We start from the raw sequence: 21848 nt of genomic DNA on the forward strand, positions 1-21848 counted from the left end.
TGACCGTGTTCTCTGGACCAGTAATCTTCATGCCTAGCGCCTGCAATCGTTTTGTCTGTAAACCAGTTGTAGCGCGCATGCTACCATTACCATTCCAGGTACCGGATAACTCATTTCGAAGACCATAAAGACCTTGTAACATTTTTATCAGTAAAAAGCTTGCAGAGAAAATTAGCGAGCAGTTTGAAGTTCCTCAGCTCTTTAGTCTCCTCCTGTAACACATCTCAGTGCCAGTAGAGACTCTGGGGAAACCTTTTTGTCAAAAACCGAGGGACAAAAATCTTTTGGAAAAACCTTTACTGATTAGTCATTAAACTCGAATCAAAGTTCACCTTAAAAGCCCGATTCAGCTCAGTCCTAGAGTATGCCCACGCGACCATCCGCTGACCAAAAATTAAGAGCCTGAGGACCTGTTCAGTCTGGTTGTGAGGAACCATGGTTACCAGTTTTAAGCGACAACTATCCCAGACAATGAGTACAACTAATAATATCTAAAACAAAAAGAACCTCCCCTCCATTATGCGAAGACAAATACAGGAGTTCAAACATAGCTAAACGTCTTTTATCACTATCAGAAGCTCTGTTTTTACAGTTGCAAAACCTAGTTCAATAAAAACGATCTCTTCCCACTAAAACGTTCACGTCGCAAGAGGAAATTGCAAATAGAATAATCTTCAAAAGTAAACGAAGGAACGCAAGCAAAAAACGTTTTTATTTCTAAATGCATATAAGTAAACACCAGTGAAAACGCTTTTGTATCGGATGTGTTAATTTCTAACCTATTATCACACATTTGACTCGAATTTGTGTTCACTGAAAGTTGCTGCTCAACAGCGTTTTAGCGATTGCTGACAGTTAGAATTTCGGATCATCAAACTTTAGATAAAAAATTCAGCGTAATCGTCGTTCCAACAAAAGTGAGTAAGCGGCATTTAACCGCGAACAAAAATGCTGCTGGTATATGCAGGATCTATGAAAGATCTAATCAACCAGAAATTAACATACAAATAACTGAAGTAAGCAAGGCTGATACTGCCTAGAAAACTTAACACGACGGCAACATGATAGAGACCAAGCCAGGAGTCAAAAATGCAACCGTGGATAGCTGTTTCGGGCTGGTTGGCTCTCGTCAGCACGGTTTGGTCGCAAGAAGTACAATGTTCAACTAACGTGAGGTCGGTTGTCCACTTAATGCACGTGGTGTTGACTCTGGATGGGCTCCAACAAAACAGCTCTGTTAACAACAAATACTTTTAAGAAAGAATCTCACAACCAAGAATATGAATTTTAAATAGTATTTGTCTACTTTTCTGATGCAAAGAAATTCAAAAGAAATTACTTTGATTCAATCATGTATAAATTCATGCTTGACAGCTTCAAAATTGACAAAATCTTTTAGCTTTTTTAATTAACTTGATATTTTAATATCTCAGTGTTCTAGTACTTTAGTATTTCAGTATTTAATATTTTAGTATTTTTGTGTTTAAGTATTTTAGTACCTTAGTATTCTTGTATTTTAGTAATGTAGTTTTAACTTAGTTTCATAGCGCCATAAGGGGAACTACAGTCGTGACTGTAATTGTGCACCTTTTTGAAATAAATGTGTCATAAATGTCATAACATTTCTAAATTTCTTTAGAAAAGAACTTAGCAATTTGCATAAGAATCGGTTAAGAACATTGATTCTCAGAACAACTAGCATCTAATCTATTCACAGGGAGTGTTCAACCAGACCTGCTTCAAAGTTGATGTTCATTTGCATAGATACTGAAGATAATATCGGAATGGAGAACTTCGCATTAACCATATTAACCATCCAATATCTTAATAAACAAAGTCTGATGAAATTATAATAGACATGGTATCAAAGTTATGTGAGTATAGCCCCAGGTCTAGAGCATTAAGTCATTTTCTGCATTAAAGTCATTTCCTGCAGAAAAAAGCCTTTTTCACGGCGGTGCGAATATCTCGAAGTCGCCAACAATAGATGAAAGGATTTAAAGTAGAATTCATAAAGACTACCGTGCTGGCCAATTTCCACGCCATCGCGCTCCGATTTCTTATCCACGATTCTGAAGAAGTTTGTTCTTCCTTACTCGTCAAGAGCAAAGTTACAAATAAAGGAGTGTAGCAAGCCAGAAGAAGATAGTGGACCAGAAAAGCGTTGGAAGATGTTCTCCTGAAACGCCTTAGGTTAATACAGGTCGCTTGTTGAACAGATTCTGCTTGTGCCTTAATTTGTTGCTTATGGCGTCGAACGATTCGGAAAATGCTCGCATGAGCGGATGTTGAAACACAAAGACAAATGGCAACTGCTACAGCCATTACGATAAGAAATACTATATTTGCACTCCATAGTATTAGACTCGCCAGAAATCCGCTTGTCAGCCAATTTATCGTGATAACACATAAGACTCTCGGAACAGTTACGATAGAGGAGTATCTCATGTGATACCGAAGTGCTAATAGTCTGTCGACACTGATGCTTGTTATAGTAGCCAGGGATGCACCGCAAACGATATAGGAAACGGTGATGAATGCGTTCCCCAACACACAGTGATACGCTGCGGAGTTCCTAAGGAGAATCAGTTCCATAGACAAAAATAATGGCTGAACGACAACGCCAACAGCGAGATCTGTCGTTGCAAGACCACACAGGAAAATGTTGGATGGCGACCGAAGAGAAGGTGTTCTCCACACTGCTGCAAGAACCAAGACGTTTCCAAGGATCGTTGTTAGAAGAAGCAGCATGTTTAGGCCACAATTTAACACGATGAGAAGTTGTGGAACATTTTCTGTTTGAAAAACAGGGAAGCGGAAACAGGAGCTGTTGTCTTGGTTCATCTCGTGCTCTCTTCTCTCTGCGAAATGATCGCCAACCGACGCCGCTTTGGAATAACGATGACTTCTTGTGCGCGGTGAATATGGATAGTGAAAGTGGCTAATGCATCAAAGGTTTCTTCAATGTTTGTCCACGGGCTTGATAATTTTTGCATTGTTTAAAGACTCAGCGACATTGAAATTCAATGATGTTTCCTTGAGTCGTGCACGTGCATGTGTTATACATATTAAAGCTACAATAGCTTCAAATACCCAATGAGATACGTCATTAACTAATATTTTCAGTTGGGTGCCTTCTATACAAGCAAAGTCACCAGTAGCAATATCACGTACGTGAGCGAAACTGAAATAAATATTAAAAAATTAAGTAATTTTGGTGGTAAGTTTTCATAATATCACAGTGGCAACAGAATTGTTTTCTTGATCCGTAAAAATTCCCATCCCTAATAATTCACCCAAGTTCAAATTATTGAACGTTTACCGGAAAATTAAGGAAATTTGCATTTCAATAACTATATACCAACAGAATGTTTGACAAATTCTTGATTAAAAAAGCGCTTGATATTGACTGCCTAAACGCTGCAGAGGAAGGCAAACTTAGCTTTATTTCTTTTACTTCACCGTAGAAAAATTAAAAGAAAGATTCAAAATGATATACCATCAAAAATGTTTACCAATTAATTATAATTTTTGTATGCCTTCTGAAAACCTGTCTCCTCTTTTGACATATTTCCATTGTTGATAACCACTTCTGGGTTTGTCGTCATCACACTACACACTTTTACCAGAGAAAAATTGTCTGTTACAGCAGTAGAACACTCAGATTCGGTTTGTAAGTTTTTCAAATAATGTTTCTCCTCGTACTGTAGAGGCTCTAGTTTTGACCATTAGGGAATAACACTTATTGGGATTACCCTCCGATGCGTCACGTTATGCATTTTGACTAATCATAAGAAACCAAACATAGTGATGGATTGCATCATCAAAAGTAATGAACGATAAAGACAAAGCGTGTTCCAACTGCGGCAAAAGTTAAGCTGCTCCTGAGATCCGGCCACCCGTCGTCCGGGCATACGTTGTAAACACCTTCACCTTCACCTTCGTTTCATAAGTGCTCTTGCTTATAGCCTCAGAAAAGAACCAGAAAAGAGGAGAAATGTAATTTGCTTCGTTTATGTGAGCATCTGGCTTTATTTCTATATTAATCGGCTAGTTTTACGTTCTTGTGAGTGCTTTATGTTTAGTATTCATATATGTGAAGATAAACGAATAAAGTTTTCGAGAAAAGATTTTTACTTTACAGCCATTGTTTAACGCTTACCAACATATTTGACAACGTCCCTCAAAAATTAATCATTTTAAAAAAATATTCATTTAAAAGCGAGAAAACATTTATTGCAATATTTCGTTACCTTCTCGTAGTTGAGCCTGTAAGAACGTCAAACTAAATGCAAATTTTCTGATTACTGAGCGATGTAACTGGAAACATACACCTTCAAGGGAGCTATGGGAACGTAGCTATGTCTAGGGATTTGGATCTTGCAACAAGGGCAAATGTTCGGAGAGCATTACGCTTGGAAGTAACCAAACTGAAGCGTATTATAAGAGTTTTTATTGTTCTGAAACTCAATTGAAAAATATATATATTTAGCCAAGCCTAAAAGCGGAGCTCCAATTTTTTTGCTAGCATTTATAGAAATCTCGGCTTATGGTATGGACGTAGTTCCTCATCGATCCTTTCTAAAGTTATATATATTTTTAATGCATATGCAGCAAACTCCCCATCAACAATGTAATACCAGGAGCCCATGATCATCGGCTCCTGATTTGTTGTAACAGAGGGCATTTTTTCTTAATTTTCCTTTCACCGAGCAAGGGTTGGTGATTGGTTGATCTTTGCGCTTGTACCCCAATCTCGTCCTCTGAGAGCCCACGCGCGTTTTTGAATGGGAATGAGATTCCTGGAACCAGGTTTGTGAGCCCGCGAGAATGGGCACCCCCACCAAACCCACGTTTTCGCAAAAGGCACTGGGCTCTGAAATCTGGTTCCAGTCCTTGTTATCTATAGCTAGTCTCCTTCGCAGCCGTTATTAGGGTCGTCACTCAACGATCCTCCCCACGGAGCGTAGCGTGACGACACTAATAACGGCTGCGAAGGAGACTATGTTATCTAAGGTCTTCCGATTCCTGATCCTAGACTCCTAGTACCCAGATCAATCATTTAAGGCGGGGGTACACCCGAATTTGAGTGAAATTTGAAGAGGTTTTAAGAATGGATAGAAGAAAGAAAATGATTTTTGGAACACTAACAGACAGTTGATACCCACGTAAGAGAACCCCGGGTTTCTAGTAGACTAACTTGGTATCCGTCTATTAATTATTAACCACAAATTCTAATTTTAAAACTTCACTAAATCTTCAATATTTCTTATTTCTCTTAATTTTACTACTCTTTTGAGAAAAACTATCTCCTGCCAAATATACCTAAAAATCACCCAAAAATTTACAAAACACCCCAAAACATTGATTTGTGTAATGAGCATAGGGTTTTTGTACTGCTTGAAACGCGAACGAGATATTTCCGTTGAACCGATTTTAAGCGGCGTAAAAACGGCTTTCAGGTGTACCCCCGCCTTAAAAAAATGGCGGCAATCTCGTTCTCCGAGCCCGCATTACCCTTATCCAGCGGAACGAGCGCTGGATATGGTAGGTACTTCATATATGGTAATTATTAATAATTACCATATATGAAGTACCTACCTGAGAACGAGCGAAGAGGCGAATTTTAGTTGTCTCTACTTCGTTCTAGAGATTTGGGTAAAACAGGATAAAAATAGCAGTGTTCAGATATCTTCCTGTATTAGGATGGTGGATAAAAAAAGAAAGGATCTTTTTAATTTTTGCATAAGTTTTCAGGTTTGGAAGCGATCGAATTTTTCCTACGCCTCGTCTTATTTTTCCTGCGCGACTGTGTGGAAATGTTCCCCTTTAACAGCAGATTTGAAGGAAAACTTTAAGTGTGATAAATGTCAAAACTAGAAGGGGTTTTGTTGTGTCGGTGGAAGGCGAAAGGTCCGACAGCCCTGTCAATTAAGGAGGTAAGATAACTTCAAATATTTATGTATGCATATACACCTTTAAACTGTTTGAAGTTTTTTTTTTCTGACGAGGGAGCAATTTTCTAAAAGAAATCTTTACTCGAGATAATATTAAAAGTGGAAGCTAATACGGACAATAGTAGGCCAGTGTTGTTATATCAACTCCTGTGGTCTACTAATACTAGGAGATCGTTGCAAACTAGTACACCGTGGAACAATTGAAAAACGAGTCCTTACAAGGTATAGGGATTTAAAAAATATTTAAAATTTCATCTTTTTCTCGTCAAATTGAGTGATTTTTTTTATGTTTAGGTTCTGTTTGAGGGAGATGCACATTGGAGATGTTTGCTTACAGGAGAGATATTTCTTCAAGTCAAATTAGCTTTGTGCCATTTTTATATTTTCTAACTGCACTTGTAGCTCATTAATTCAATAAATAATAGATTGAAAAGCTCATTTTTAAAAATTTATTCCTAGGTTGATAGCTATTCTTGTACACTTAAAGTTGTTTATTTTGGTTTTTGGATAAACTCAAACTAAGTGCTCAGTTCCATGCAACTGATATTGATTTACAAGAGAGTCAAGATGTCTTTCTTGCTCTTAACTTAATCTAAGAATGCAGTATATAATTTTTCCCATTTGTTTCGGTAGGGATAGGAAAAATGAACCTTTCATAACTTCCTGTCAATCACATTAGTTCCTCTGTTTTGAGAGTGCAAAGTGATACTGTTTTGTTCAGAGAAACCATTGCAGTAATTGGCTGCCTCTTATTCTTGATATTGTAAAGTCAAAACAACAATTACTTGTGAATACATTTTGCTACTTTGTATATATCGAAACTAGTAATTATCAAAACTGGATCAGAGAGTACGTTTGATGACCTTGATCCTAGCGTAGGTTCTCTCCTTTGCCAATTTGGTGATGATGTCATCTGCCCCTGCAAAAATTTATGTACTGGGGGTGCCAGATATACTTCCCAATATCCTTTCATTCATGCAATCAACTTTGGTTCTCCCATACGATCTCAACTCCAATCTGTGAAAGGAGTGCGTTCTTTCTATGTTGAATGCAATAAATGTCATAAGTCTAATTATTCAACAGAAAAAAAAAATTTCAGTCCCTAGTCATTTGTACCTGGTTTTAAATTAAGTTAGTAAATTGTTTGACAATCAAATAACAATTGTGTACAAATCCTCAACTGTCCCTGTCAAAATCTTTACCAAAAAAAATCCATCCGGCAGTTATGGGAGCCGGTTATCCCCAGCAGTTTTTCTACACTTTGCTACATGAGAGTTAACTTGGAGTAAAGTTGGAAATAACACAACAATTAAGGGATAATGAAATTTTGTGCTGTGCAGTACTGACTATACAACTGAGAAATCAGAGAATTATCCTTGGAGTGTAAATTTCTGTTTGGGAAGGAAACCACTTAAATTTTGCATTACCCTAGTGAAGAGATTAATTTTGGTCCACCAGTCATCAACAAAATCCTGGGGTCATAGGTTTTAATCCTGCCAAGGTCAAAGAGTTTTTCTTTACCTTCCATGGACCACATTTCCTAACTGAGGTAACACTGAAAAGAAAACTAAGCAGTTTCCTTCCACCACAAAAATTTACACTGCAGGTTTTATTCTCTGGTTTCTCAATTAAGGAACAGGCCGTGCTCCAACTCATTAACCTTTTGTCCTTACAAGGAAAATCCCAATTTAAGAAGTCATTAGACTGCTAAACACTACACTCCTGCAGCCTCATCACTCCAGTTTATGGATAGCACCTCATTTGAGAAGTCCCATTCATTTTTACTCAGCAAAATACCAACCATGTATCATTAATTTTAATAAGCAGTTTCTAAAAAATATTCCTTACTTTAATTTTCATCATCCTGTTTTTCCGAGAGAAAAAAATAGAAGGAACAAGAGTGCCTAAAGAGGGCTGATGTATAGCAATAGTCCTTCTGAATTCACAAAATGATGTACAACATTATACTTTGCTTGAAATATTGCAAATTAAAAGCATTTTATCACTTTTTTCTCCAAAACAATCAATGGATTAAACTATTTCTATATAAATAAAGATTTTACATAAACCCTGTACAGAATGGAAAAGGAAAATAATATTAGTGTTTTTCCTTATGTTACTGAAAAAGTTATACCAGACTATGTGATAAGGTGTAGAAAACTGTAGCACTGGTTACTGATGTCACAAAACCCATGAAAAGTAACAGTTATTATTGGATAATCAAAACAAAGTAAAAGAAAACAATTTACTTGGCATATTAACATTTTCATAATAATGTTATGTTGTTATGTGGCAATCACTGCAGTGGAAGTACCAATTTTTTTTAACTTCCCAGGGAAAAGAAATTTTGTTCAAAAACTAGGAGGTAAAAAACTGACTGAAGCAAATCCAAGAGAATTAACAACTATCTGTTCAAAGAATTGGGAGTGCTGAAAAACATTGAGAGTTCAAATAACTGAGATTGCACTGTAAAAATAAATAACTGTACATATTTCATAATTCATTACCCACTACCAAGTTTTAAATTTTTCTTTCAATTAAAAGAGATCAGGCTGATAAGAAGTTTCACCTTTTGTCTGTTAAATCACAGTTATCAAAAGGGTCTGGTTGCATTAAACATGGCCTGAATATCAGTCTCTAATCTCTCTAGATGATTGGTGAGAGATGGGAAACAGCTGATATTCAGGCTTTGTAAAAAATATATATATAACTAAAGGTAAGGCGAGGTTTTGTCTTACAGTGCAACAAACTCAACCGGGGCCACCGATAAGACCGACACTTTGAAATTTAAAGAAATGTTCTCGTTTTTGATTGGTTTACCAACTACCAAAGCCAGACTCCTTTGTTGTGAACGTGACCTGTGATTGGCTGATCAATGTTGGGTGGCCCCAGTTGAGTTCGTTGCACTGTAAAGTATACAGGGAATGCCCCTTGTTCAGCATATTTCTGTAGCCTCTATCAATTCAATAGTTATAAGAATGATTGAGTGACAGTGCTGACTGTTGCTTATAAACACAGCTATTATAGGCCCAGACATCCAGTCGCCAATCTCTGTTGTACACAACATGCTAGAGCAATAGCCCTACATCAGGCCAACTAATTAAAATCTTTACTGCTGAAGAAAAATTTTATATGCTCAGCGAGTGCCCATTCAATTTGGCTCCTGCCATCACATCAACATGTATCAAAAGGTAAAAAATTTAATACACAACTGGATCTATCCCTTGATGGGAAAAGTGCACAGTCAGAAACTTTCACACAAGAATGGATAATTTACAAGTTTATGAATTGCCTCAACAAGAACTTCCATTAACAAAGTGATTCATGAGCCATACTGTGTTTTCATCACATCTGTCATGATCTGTGATGATAAATAAAAAGCTTACAACTGAACATCAATTATTTTTTGCTGCAGCTATTAAAACACAAGATCTAAACCCACTAGTAACGGTTACACCCTCTGTGCATGGCCTTTTTGCCCAGGCAGTGGCAAATCTTAAAACACTCCTGAGTTAAGGTTCATTATTTATGCAGATGGGGGCCTATAACGATTTTTAAATTTATCCCTAAGTTCACGTTTTGGATAATGCTATTGTTTGATGAGGTCAGGTTCTGAGATGCTGAATTGTCCAGAATTTGCAAGTCTGATTACCGCATCAGGATTCATCGAGCACACGAAAGCAGTGGCTGGGGGAAAGCTGGCTGGAAAGGACTTATCCTGCAGTTCAGTGGCTGAGATGCCATTTCTGATGGCAGTTCTAGATCTATAAAATGGAATGTTTTCAGATTTCATGACAAATCAGACAAAGAAATTTAGAAGACGACTGTGATTAGCTCACTATGAAATTATGAAGATAAAGAATGGAAAGAAATGAACAAAGTTATCAAGGTCTAAGCACTTTTCTTTTCTGTTCAGGGCTAAGCACTGATTATACAGACGGTTAGCTTTAATTTGTTGTTATGGCAGCCACTGCATTAAAGGACTTCCATAGATTCTGCTACGTTCGGTATACTGCAAAATACCCCTGACCCTTGAAGATTAAACCTTAACTCTACTCGGCCTCATGCAAATAAAAATACTATCTGCTATACAACAAGGTACATTAAGGTAGTAGGGTATCTTCTTGAAACCCAAAAACCCATTTCAGCAGAACTGACATTCTAAGCTACATGGATGTGAGTGGGGGGTACAAAAAAAATATCAAAATGTTATGTACACTGCAGGTAAATATTCAGGACGGGATTGGCTATTTATCGAGTTTTGATAGTTTTCTTCACGTTCAAAGTATTTTTTTTGTTGTTATTATTCTTTTTAGTTTTAAAGATGATCGAGGCGAACTGTCACTGTCTTAGGCAAATGTTGTTTATCAACAAAAAGCCGTACATAAACCTAAGAGAAAAAGGCTACAATAACCATGAAACAGACTTAAAATATACATGTATCCTGGAGTAATAAATGGAAAAAAAAACTGTGATAATTCATAACAATCACAGCAGAGATAAACTAAACGACGATCTTCAAAAATTTGTACAAACAAGCGAACAAATTTTGCGTACGCTTGATGTTATGATGAAAATGAGGTCACACTATTGACTAATTTTACATTCGCTTTCAACGTTTTTTGAAAAGAAATATCCTATCCTTTAAAGTATTTGTTTGTTCTCTGTGAAGATTGTCAGAAATAAATGCAAAAATTAGAAATATATGCGAGAAAAACTTGTCAGTACTTAGCTTATGCTAGCTAAGTCGATAAAAAAGACTGTTACTAGACGTCTGTTTCACTGACTAAAAATTATACCTGCATGAGAACCAAATTTCCTTACATGAAGCAAAAAGGAATGAGATTAGAAAATAAACCTCCAAGGGAAATAACGAACATGGACCGAAAAAATGAGCTCGAGAGACTTTTCTGAATTTAGCAGTAGCTTAAGTTAAACAAGTTGCAGTGTAAACACTGCAAAAAAATATCTTGCAAAAGTCAGCAAAGTTTTGTCAACAAAATCAAATATAAGACTTAAGCTTAAATATACTCGCCTCTTTGGAAATAACCAGTCCTTTTATTCCATTGCTGATTTTTTCGTTCGTTTTACAACGTTAAGTGAGCAAAAAGTTTCACTTCAAGAGGAAAAATCCAACGTTTCTTCGCGGATCGATCAGAGTAAAATGATTTCTGTTTCAGATCCGCTGTTTATGATGTGCCGCCTCTAAAAGAGTCCTTTTCCGCCGCTATTCGCCTTGCTTTTTTCCCGCTGTTGGAAGGCAAAATTGGACCAGATTAGAAAATAAAATGCCAAGGGACCGAAATAATGAACAGGAACCGAAAAAAATGAGCTCAAAGGACTACTCTGAACTTAGCAGTATTAACTGCGTGTCAACACTGCAAGAAATCAATTTATTGCAAAACAGCCGCAAACCAGCAAAGTTTTGTCTACAAAATCACATGAATATACATGTACTTGCCTCTTCTGAGAATAACCAGTCCTTTTATTCCATTGCTGATTTTTTCGTTCGTTTTACAGCGTTAAGTGAGCGAAACGTTTCAGTTCAGGAGGAAAAATCCAACGTCTCGTTGCGCCGGTCGGAGTAAAATGCTTCACTTCAAGATCGGAGACGCTAAAAGTCGGAACGGTGGAAGGGCGGAATGGTGGAAAACCACTCCAAATCCTAACACCTGGAACGTTGGAAATCACCCCAAATAAACTATAACCTTGAACCTAACCCTCACCCGTTCCGTGTTCTCGGATTTGGGGTGATTTTCTGCCTTTCCACCGTTCCACTTTCTAGGGTCTTCCCTTCAAGACTCTCGGCGCCTGCTGGTTATGATCAATGCCCCAGTCATGTAAATTCCCGCCACGAGTCGTCTTACTCTTTCTCCCGCTGCTGGAAGGTAAAATTTGGAGGAGATTAGGAAATAAAACTCCAAGGGAAATAATGAACATGGACCGAAAAAAAATGAGCTCAAAAGACTGCTCTGATTTTAGCAATATTAAGCTTAAGTTTAAATTAAACGGCGTGTCAACACTTTAAGAAAACAAGATCGTGTACGATAGCAATCCAGTAACGTTTTGTCAACAAAATCACATGAATATGCTCAACTCTTCTCAGAATAACCAGTCCTTTTATTCTATTTCCAACCTTTTTTAGTTCCTTTTACAACGTTAAGTGAGCGAAACGTTTTACTTCAAGAGGAAAAATCCAACGTTTTGTCGCGCCGGATCGGAGTAAAATGATTTCACTTCAAGATTCTGATGATGTGCCGGCCAATTTGTTTCTCTCGCCGCTAGTCGTATTGCTCTTTCTCCCTCCGTTGGTCACAAAAATTGACTTTGTATTGTGTCAAAATTATCATTAATATTTTTTTTCTAAAACGCAGTTGGTGATGCAACTTCCCGCCGTAAAAAAGCGGGCCGCAGCACAGGGTTTAAGTGTCTCATTAAAGGTGGCATACATGGAGTAGCGAACGTATGTACGGTCGGTCGGTCGGTCGGACGGAAGTGACGTCATAACCAAACCAAAATTTCTCGCACTGATGGGTTTACCAAAATCTCTTAGCTATGGGGCTCCGCTCGTGCGCGCCTTGCGGCGCGCGCGGGAGCTCCGCTAATAATTATAAGCTGTTCTCTCTCCGTGTTTTTGTTGCTTGTCTGAGCTCCCTAAAGCCGTTTTAAGCGCTTTGCGTCAAGATGTTTGATACTCGTCATTGTAACGTAGATATATAGTAGTAAAGGTTGGGAAGACCTATGAGCCAAATTTTACTAATCAACTAATCGTTCCCGAAGGTTTATTAGAAGAACTCACGCCAAAAATCGCTTTAAACACTCTTTGTTTATAGAGTGTGTGCACGACGGCCATGTTGGAGGACCGAAACAACACAACGATTTTCCTTTGGGAAATATATTCTATTTTTGTGCAAATATCTTCTATTGTATTTAGTCCTCCAACATGGCCGCCGTGCACACCCTCTATACGCCGGGTGTCCCTAGTCAAGTATTGTACCAAACAATTAGTTTACCTAGTCACTGACGCAGCCATCCAGCATGTACCATGTAGAGGTGTATGCTCAGCGAAGTTCTTGAATCCAAACTGTTTTGTATCTAAACTCTAGCTCTCATTTAAATGTTTTACTTCAATGATAAAAAAGTCCGGCTAAAGTTGATAGCTTAAGCTACTTAATTTTAATTTGTATGTAGCTGAGAACATGAGACTTGGTCACGTTCTCAGCTACATACAAACACTAGATTTTTAGCCTCCTTTAGGCGGATACCTCTCTTAAGCAGACCCTTTTTCTGGTCCCAAGGGTGTCCGTTTACGAGAGGCTTATAAGACGAGCTTCCGCGGATTTTATTGATCTGAGTCACTTCATGTTTCTTTAGATTTATAGCGAAAACATTATAAGAAAATTTTATTTAAAAAAAATCAGCATTGATCTTAACCAAGCCTGTCTTAGCCGAAGTCAATGATTTTTCTGGGTGATTTTAAAGCTTAATTTCATACATTTTCTAACACTTTCTGCATCTTCACCGTGCTAACCTTAACAGTAAAAATTGAGCGTGTTAGTTTACTTGGTCATGTAATCACAAATTCATACATTGGGAGTCATCGCCTCAATGTTAAATGACGAAAAGAAAGAGACAAGCTCAGTTTTCAAATACAGAAAATCACAGAAATATATAGCCGTAAAGCGTGACCATATCTTGTTACCTACCAGTCAAATATTAAGTAAGAATAACACATCAAGCGATATTGTGTTCAATAATACCTCACCTTAACACTATGCACCGATTCTACACTGGCAGTGTTCTTTGAGTTCGTAGTTTGGCATACATCTACATTTTTGCTAAATGACCACTGACACCTTCGGAAATAAATTTTTTTCTAAGACACCTCAAGGCTACATTTTCATTTTGGGAAAAGGCTCTCAAATATAACCAAAAACATTTTTAAGAGGCGACATAGCAGTAATTCCATGTCCTTAAAAATAAGGAAACAGCAATAGTGCTGACTCTAGTCCACGCTTTTATAACCTCCAAGTTGGATCACTGTAACTCTCTCTTATACAATGTTCCGAAATATGTCATTAAAAAGCTTCAGTCAGTACAGAATGCCGCGGCTCGACTGATCACAGGCTCTCGCAAGTATGACCACATAACCCCTATTTTATTTGAACTCCACTGGCTTCCAGTTTCCGAGCGAATCAAATTCAAAATAATTCTGCTCACCCACAAAGCTCTTCACCAACAGTCCCCCATCTACATACAAGACCTGATACGCCGCTATACAACTTCAAGAACGCTCCGGTCGTCGTCTGACGCATTTCGCCTATGTCATATCAACCATAATCTAAAGTCGTATGGCTCCAGAGCTTTCGCTGTTTCGGCCCCAGAACTCTGGAACAAACTACCTATCGACGTCCGTAATTGCGACAATTTAAATGTTTTTAAACGTAAACTTAAGACTCATCTTTTTTCGAATTATTTTAAACAAATATGATTTTTACTTTGTAAAGCGCTTAGAACAGAACTGGATAAGCGCTATATAAGTAGTTATTATTATTATTATTATTATTATTATTATTATTATTATTATTATTATTATTATTATTATTATTATTATTATTATTATATTTTCGCCAGGCAAACGTAAGCCGTGTCTGTTTTAAAACACCAAGAGGACTGACTGTTGCTTCGATGTGGTTCCTGATAGTTGCGTACTTTTTCGAAAAGGGTTGGGTGAAACGTCTTCAGTTCATTTATCATACGTTTCGGTGCTAAATACTCTTGACAAAAAAACGATTAAATACCAAGACTGATGATGTCCCAGTGTTGCTTCGATGTGGTTCCTGATAGCTGCGTACTTGTTCGAAAGGGGGTGGGTGAAACGTCTTCAGTTCATTTATTATACGTTTCGGTGCTAAATACTCTTGACAAACAAACGATTTAATGCCAAGACCAATGATGTCCCAGTGCAAACCGTCCTTTTTTTTTTTTTTACTTTTTTCAGTTGATTTCGCCAAAGTCTGACCAAAAGATAGGAAGTCACCTAATTAGAACATCTATTTTCCATCTTTTTGTGGTGGTAAAAACTTCCACAGACAGCACGATGGCACCGAGAAATTTTCAATGAAATGAGTATAGATAGCTTGTAATCGAACTTTAACCCTTTGACTTCTAAGCGCGCATTTGAGCGCTCTGAGGGGTCATACACTTTGTTCCGTTTGTGACGTCACCAATTCAAACGTTAGATGGTATTCTTGATAAGCATGCAATAGAGCTTGGAAAGACATATCTTCATGACACTTTTTTCGGGGAATCCATGGCATTCTAATGGCGCAAATCGAAAAACGTAAAGCAAGGCTGAACGGACTGCGTAGAAATGGTCCATTGTACCAATAAACGATCAAGTTTCCATTTAAAAGCTTTACCACTAATTAACACTCAACTTTTTACGGCAGCCAGAAAGGTTATGGAGAGCAAAAAGTAACGAGAGTGAGAGAGCCAAAAAAAGGGAGAGGAAAAGGGCAAGAAAAAAATTGGAACTGATACAGCAAAAAAGTCCAAAATTTTGGCTTATGCGCATGCGCCAAAGTAAAAAATTGTATATTTTTGTACCTAATCTTGAAGAAAACTTTGCTTTCTTTAAGAAAATCGTTTTTTAGCACATTTGGGGCAAATTTGGCTTCACGGTGGCCCAAAAACCGGTAAAACGGTATTTTTGTGGTAATTTCGGGTGGCAAAGGGCATGTAAAATAAAGGGAGTAAAAGAAAAAGTCAGAGGGGTTCGCTTAAAGTTCCGCAAAAAGTTCCAGTTGACGTCTACGCATATTTTCTATTAGTATAATTCTACTAGTGTTCTATCACGAATGCCGTTCTCTGATTGGCTACGCTACTCGCTATCTATTCTGTGATAGATAGTGAGTAGCGATTTTCAACAAAATGGGGCCCGCTTCTTCGCGTTTTCGAAGTGTCTGCGATGAGGAAATAGATAATTTACTTGTTTAGTTTTGAACGACTAGTAGATTTATACTAAAACAATTAGATTATTCGCTCTCGATTTCTATGCGTGATAGTTGATTCGGGCTTCGCCCTCATCAACTATCACGCGATAGAAATCTCGAGCTCATAATCTAATTGTTAACTATATCCCAATAAAGCTCAGTGTCATTTCTTTGTTTACTTAAAAGTAGGTCGTGGTCAACTAGAAAGCCTTTGCTACTTTGACCACCACACACATTTTATAATCTGTACTGTAATTATTTTATCTTGTAATCATCTGTTGTAACTATACTTTTCTTTCTATGTTAATTTTATGTAAATAGTGTGAAATAAATGAACCTGAACCTGAACCTTAACAGTATGATAGCCAAAACGTTGCATAATTGACTTTATTCAAAATAGGTAATCCGCGGTGTGTCAGTCGTACTTTAATGACAAAAGCAATAAATTTTTTTTACAAGTAGTATTTATTTATTGATTATTTATTTATTTTATGCATAGATCAATCGGAATAGAGGATTCATTCAAATTTACTTCCAAGTCTTAATGGACGATCAGAGACCCAAGTAACATTCAACGGAAATTTATTTTCTCTGAAGTGTCACCGAACGGGAATATAAACAATTCATAAGAATGATGTATTAATCAGTAAACGATACAGGAATACTCGAAAAAAATTCCAGTGCTCCTATCAGGAGTTGAACCAAAGACCTTCCGATTACTAGTTCAGATGCTCTACCACTGAGCTACAGGAGACTCGTGGGAGCTAAGATCATTAAATTAGGTTCATGGGACAAACATCCTGCATACTGCATACTTCAAATGGAAGTTCCTGCTTTCTAAGATTGTTTTTCGGTCTCTAAAAGCGATATTTGTGTACGCTGACACAGTTTATCTTTTTTGGGGTTCTTAGATCACATAACATTTCACTGACCAGGCACCTATTCCCTGAACGTATTAGCTGCTGTTGGCTTTCCGAAAATCAAAGGTGGCGTCATTTCCCTCTTTTAACGACATTTTTCGTCCATTTGAAAACAAAAGGAATTAATTCTCTCAGGTTACTAAGGGTTTAGGTGACAGGACAGCAAAAAAAATATTACTTTCTCTTCACAATGCAGTCCTTACTTTTGAGTTGATTTGTCGCGGAACAATCTTTTTTTATTAACCTCATATGACACACAATACAATAATTACAGTACAAAGCCCTACTTACAATACTTACAATAGCTACTATATTAACAATATACATGCTATATTTACAACTAATAATACTTACAATGCTGACAAACAATATACTTGCAATTTGTTACAATACTAACGGAACACATTTTTAGGAGTTTAGGTCTTCAGTGGCTGATAGGGTCTTCTTCTGATGCTAAACTTTATTGACAATGAAAGCTCACCTGCTACCTTATAGGAGACTTAATAGGAGTCATGGTGTTGGTGTTGTGTGTTAGCGTTACGATGCGTCAAGTTTCTTTTTATACCTTAGTATATGAGTATCCTACACGCTAACTATTCACACTAAATCGCTTCTTAATTTACGACTTGCTCGTGCACTAATTTTAGAACAACTTTGCTGTACACTAGTTTGTGCAACTTGTAAAATTAATCTGGTTATAATATGCTTTCCATTGACCAGGAACCAGATTCAGACAGACCTTCTAAGTTAAGACGTATAGCAACTATTGCTTCCAGACAATAAATCTATTGTTGGAATAACAATAGATTGTTTCGAGACGATACTTAAGAGGCATCCTAATTTAAGAGGGATTCATGAATCTGGTTCCAGTTTGCTAACGGGAGGCTTTTTTATTCATTTACTCTGTTGCCTAGATATCGAAAGTTTGGTCTATTCTACGGACCTCAGATGGCATTTACGAGCAGTTAAGCCCATTCTTTTGTGAGTAAAAAATATAGTGAAAGTATATGCTTTGAGTTTGGTTAAAAAATCACATATAACAACAATTTCATGCAATATTTAAAGTGTACAAGTACTTCCTAGAATCAAACTCTCTATTTCTCAGTGCGACTCTTACATTTTCAAAAGCTTGGGACAACAAACGACCCGGGCATGACTCTACTACCTGGGATCTACGTGACCTTCCTGTTTCAAAACGTTGTAAACTGACTTATCGAAAGATGATACGCCCTTCACTTTAATATGTTTTAATTCGGTTAAGTTAATCATGTACAGATTATACAAAATGGCAGATTCTATTAACGATACTGCTAACGACATGAAACTTATCCCTGATTGGAAACTAAATTATCTCTAAGGATTCTATTCGTAAAACTAGAGAAGCTACCCTTGTTATTTAAGCTAGAACGCTTAAACATAATGGCTTTTAAAAATTCCCGTGATGAAACCTATCGATTTATTTCCTGTAAAAGTATATCTCACGTTTTGAATTACAGTCGTGTACAAAAGCTTATCTTTACTAACACGTGGGAATGTAACGTTTTAAGATTCTTCCACCGCATCTTAAGAAGGCTGCTAGCGCTGAGCTGAAACATTTTACTATATCAATTTCAAACTTAATCGGATGTGCTTTTCTCTTTCTTCGTATAATCTCTCTAGCCGATAGATCAATAATCTGATTCAACTCCATTAATTCCTACTTGTATTAAATCAAAGATGACGGACCGAGGATAACTGCCGTTTATAAATCATGACGTCATTCGTACCTATATGATGTCATCAGGACATGATGCGAACCTTTTACCCATTTTTGGATGTATTATTTCCCTTTAAATTTACCTCTAAGTCAACTCTTGATTCTTAATTCTTCAATTAGTATGAAAATAAAATAGGTCTGTTAAAAAGATTATAGTCGGGGAAATAAGACAAAATGCAGCTGTAAATCACGGTTTTCTTTGGCTTGATCGAATTAACATTGTTGCTGAAGTTTATTTATTCTATTTTTTTACGATATTTTAAGACATATATGTCGGGTTCGTATTGTATTTTGATCGAGGCAATTGTGAGAGAACCATTTACTTTATCTTAAGAAAACTAAAATTAACATCTTGAAGTTTCTTTTTTTTTCCCAACAGTATTGTAATTCTTTCCAAATCCTCAGTCAGGTCCTTCTGTAAACCAGTGATCGTACTTATTCAGAAGAAAAACAAAGTTGATAAAGTTCAGTTCAGTGTAGTGTAGTGTATTGTAGTGTAGTGTAGTGTAGTATAGTGTAGTTTAATTTAGTTCATACAACGCTGTAGTGTATCCTTTTATTTTTTAATGCAAGCAATTTATTTTTTTTTCCTCCTGATTTTAAACATGCTTACCCAGATTCATATCATTGGTCTTTGAAAAAATTTCTGTCACTAACAACAGCTGGAAAACACAAGGGTCCGTTCGGGAATATCATCATTGTTGTCTCAGGCGGATCAGGGGCGGACGGGGTTAATGCTCGCAACGGCATGATCTCTTCCACCTTGGACGTATAACTTTTCGTTACGCAGTTGATATCCGTGTGATACTTGGATTTCAGAGAAGGCTGTGACTTTCCGCAAGGCTCCCTCAGGAAGAGCAGGAACGCTGCGCGAAACCTTTTGGAAATTGAACAATATATTCATATTGAATAGAAAGGATGAATTAAGGATGAAGTAATTTGCACTAAGTAGCTACCTCTCCTTCCCCCTTCCCCTTTCCTTTCCCTCTAATGAATCTAATCAAGATCGGTTTTGAGAAACATTTTAAAAGGAAAATTAACGAAAAAAAAGTTACATGACCTTTCGATGACTTCATATATATATACCACGGCACTTATGTTAATTCTTTCACAGCATTTGATAATGATGACATGAAGTCATCGAAACGTCATGTAACGTTTATTTCGTTAATTTTTCTAATGAATCTAACTGCTAATATTGAAACCCAGAAGCCATAACGCAAACCGAACAAATTCTTTCCATTTTTGATATACACTATTATTAAGAGCGCAAAATTTCCAACCAGGAGACATCGACCAAGAAGCAAATTCTTAATGAAGATTGCTTAATCGTCGTTACTTGTTTGATGATGGTCACTCGTTGATCGCCATATCCTTGAAAATTCCACTCTATATAAAAAAAAAACTCAAACACTGTTGTCTTGTGATCGGATATGGGAATGCGTTTTCATCTGAACCAAATACTCCGCACACCGCCTTTCTTCATGATTTTCGATCTTCTAACTTTGTTGGTTTGCCCCAGTAAAAGTTCCAGCGTCATTGTAGATTACTAAGGTTGCGTTCGATTGACCGTATTCCGGAATAAGAATAAGTGGAATGGCTGTTAGTTTTCTCTTTTAAGTAAATTTGGGAAGACATTTTTGAAATCGTTCGCTGACACATGACAATTTAGGAGCGATTTTGTACTCCAGTAACTCCGAAAACTTCTTATGAGGAATTTCTAATAATCATTGTATGTATTCCTATTCCGGAATAGGGTCAAACGAACGCACCCTTAATAAATGTTTCTGGTTGAATGAATCTTACCTTCGTGTTTTAAGCGAGTAGATGATGGGGTTCGCCATGCTGTTCAAGTGCATCAGAAAATACGCCAGAAAGTGCGGCCATGAGCCGTGAATTTTGGCAGCGTTATGTAGAAACATTGGGAAAACGCCCATGCAGAAAAATGCAGCGCATGTCAAGCCAATAGTTTTAGCGGTCCTCACGTCGCTTTTAGCTTGTTTTGCCACGGAACTGAACGCCGAAATACGCTTCCTGTGGCTATGTACGGTAAACCAAATTGCCCCTCCCAGAATCAGCATGATGCCAAAAGGAACCAGGTAACCTGGAGTGATGAAATGCCTTCCAAATTTCCTTAAATAGCGCTTTCTGTACACCAACACTGGTGCGTCTCCGATATCGATGTGGACACCCAAACTGAACATCCCATACGTGTAGGCGGCAGCTAGAAGCCACACTAACGCAACTGCTACTTTGGCCTTGTTGAGGGTTTTCCACGAGTGGTAACGAAAACCATGAACAATGGCTCCGAAACGATCCATTGTAAGAATGGTCAGGTTGAATACTGTCAGGAACAGGAACAGCACGTACCATGATACGATGAACCAGGATGTGCTACGGCCCTTAAGATAAGGCACTTTACAAATGTACCACAATGTCATAAGTGGCATGTTAGTAACCGCATTTAGAATGTCAACCACGGCTAAGTTCGCAACCAGAATATTGGGCACTGTCCGCAGAGTCTTAAAACGGATGAGCAAGAGACAGATGATGCTGTTTCCGACTATGGATCCAATCATAACCACGGCAATCATAGCGATGCGAATGGTATTGTCTCTTCCCTGGCAAATGTTCCTGGGGGTCGTCACATTCATTCTTTTCTCCAATTTCCAACCTTCAACCGTTCCTAATGGTAAAGAGACCACAAAGGCTTAGAAAGATGGGCGAAATTCCAATCTTATTTTTTTTATGCTAAAAGGTTGACCAAAGTAAGGAAGTTGCTATTATTCATATTGAACGTGTGTTTTTCGGAAACAGTACAAGTTCCCTTTGGAATCAGTCTCTTATAAGTGTAACTGAAGAACCCCTTTGGTGAGTGCCAATAAAGTTTGTATTGTGATGTGTGATATGACTTCCACACACAAGATGACGTCAACGCATAAATGATCACAAACGGGTTAACTCGTTCAATCAACTGACTAGTGATGAATAACAAAAATAGATACCACATTTATTTTCTGGAGAAATAAACAGTCAATTCGCCAATTTTTTTGCGGCTTCATGACAGACAAAATGAAGATTTTTGTGATGACATTTTTCTACCAGTCATAAGCCAGAAATTATTGTAAGAGTCAACCGGAAAGGAATTACCTGTAGATTATTATAATTGAAATCAAACCTTAACCGGCACAAGAAAATGCCCAGTAGCTTTTTACCAAAC

At 37.4% G+C, this 21848-nt stretch overlaps 2 protein-coding genes across 4 annotated transcripts in view; both read right to left on the reverse strand.

Moving 5' to 3' along the window:
* Nucleotides 1-156: 156 nt before the first annotated feature.
* Nucleotides 157-3160, reverse strand: LOC146457528 (melanocyte-stimulating hormone receptor-like). Its single transcript, XM_085091857.1, has 2 exons — nt 1445-3160; nt 157-1026 (listed from the first exon to the last, which is right to left on the reverse strand). The coding sequence occupies exon 1, from the start codon at nt 2842-2844 to the stop codon at nt 1924-1926; it is 921 nt and encodes a 306-aa protein (XP_084947983.1). The 5' UTR covers nt 2845-3160; the 3' UTR covers nt 157-1026; nt 1445-1923.
* Nucleotides 3161-17097: 13937 nt separating this feature from the next.
* The window catches only part of LOC146457529 (trace amine-associated receptor 6-like), a 10066-nt gene continuing 5315 nt past the window's right edge, over nt 17098-21848 (reverse strand). For 2 of the 3 annotated variants that reach the window (XM_085091850.1, XM_085091852.1), the window contains exons 2-3: nt 20435-21314; nt 19129-19505 (exon numbers count right to left, since the gene is read on the reverse strand). In XM_085091850.1, the coding sequence (XP_084947976.1) occupies nt 19253-19505; nt 20435-21282 (1101 nt within the window). In that variant the 5' untranslated portion in view covers nt 21283-21314 and the 3' untranslated portion in view covers nt 19129-19252. Of the gene's footprint in view, nt 19063-19128; nt 19506-20434; nt 21315-21848 lie in introns of those variants that run through there. The other variant, XM_085091851.1, reaches the window with a different exon arrangement.

This window comes from Pavona decussata, unplaced genomic scaffold (assembly GCF_977016875.1).
Source record: "Pavona decussata unplaced genomic scaffold, jaPavDecu1.1 SCAFFOLD_241, whole genome shotgun sequence".
Lineage (NCBI taxonomy): Eukaryota > Metazoa > Cnidaria > Anthozoa > Scleractinia > Agariciidae > Pavona > Pavona decussata.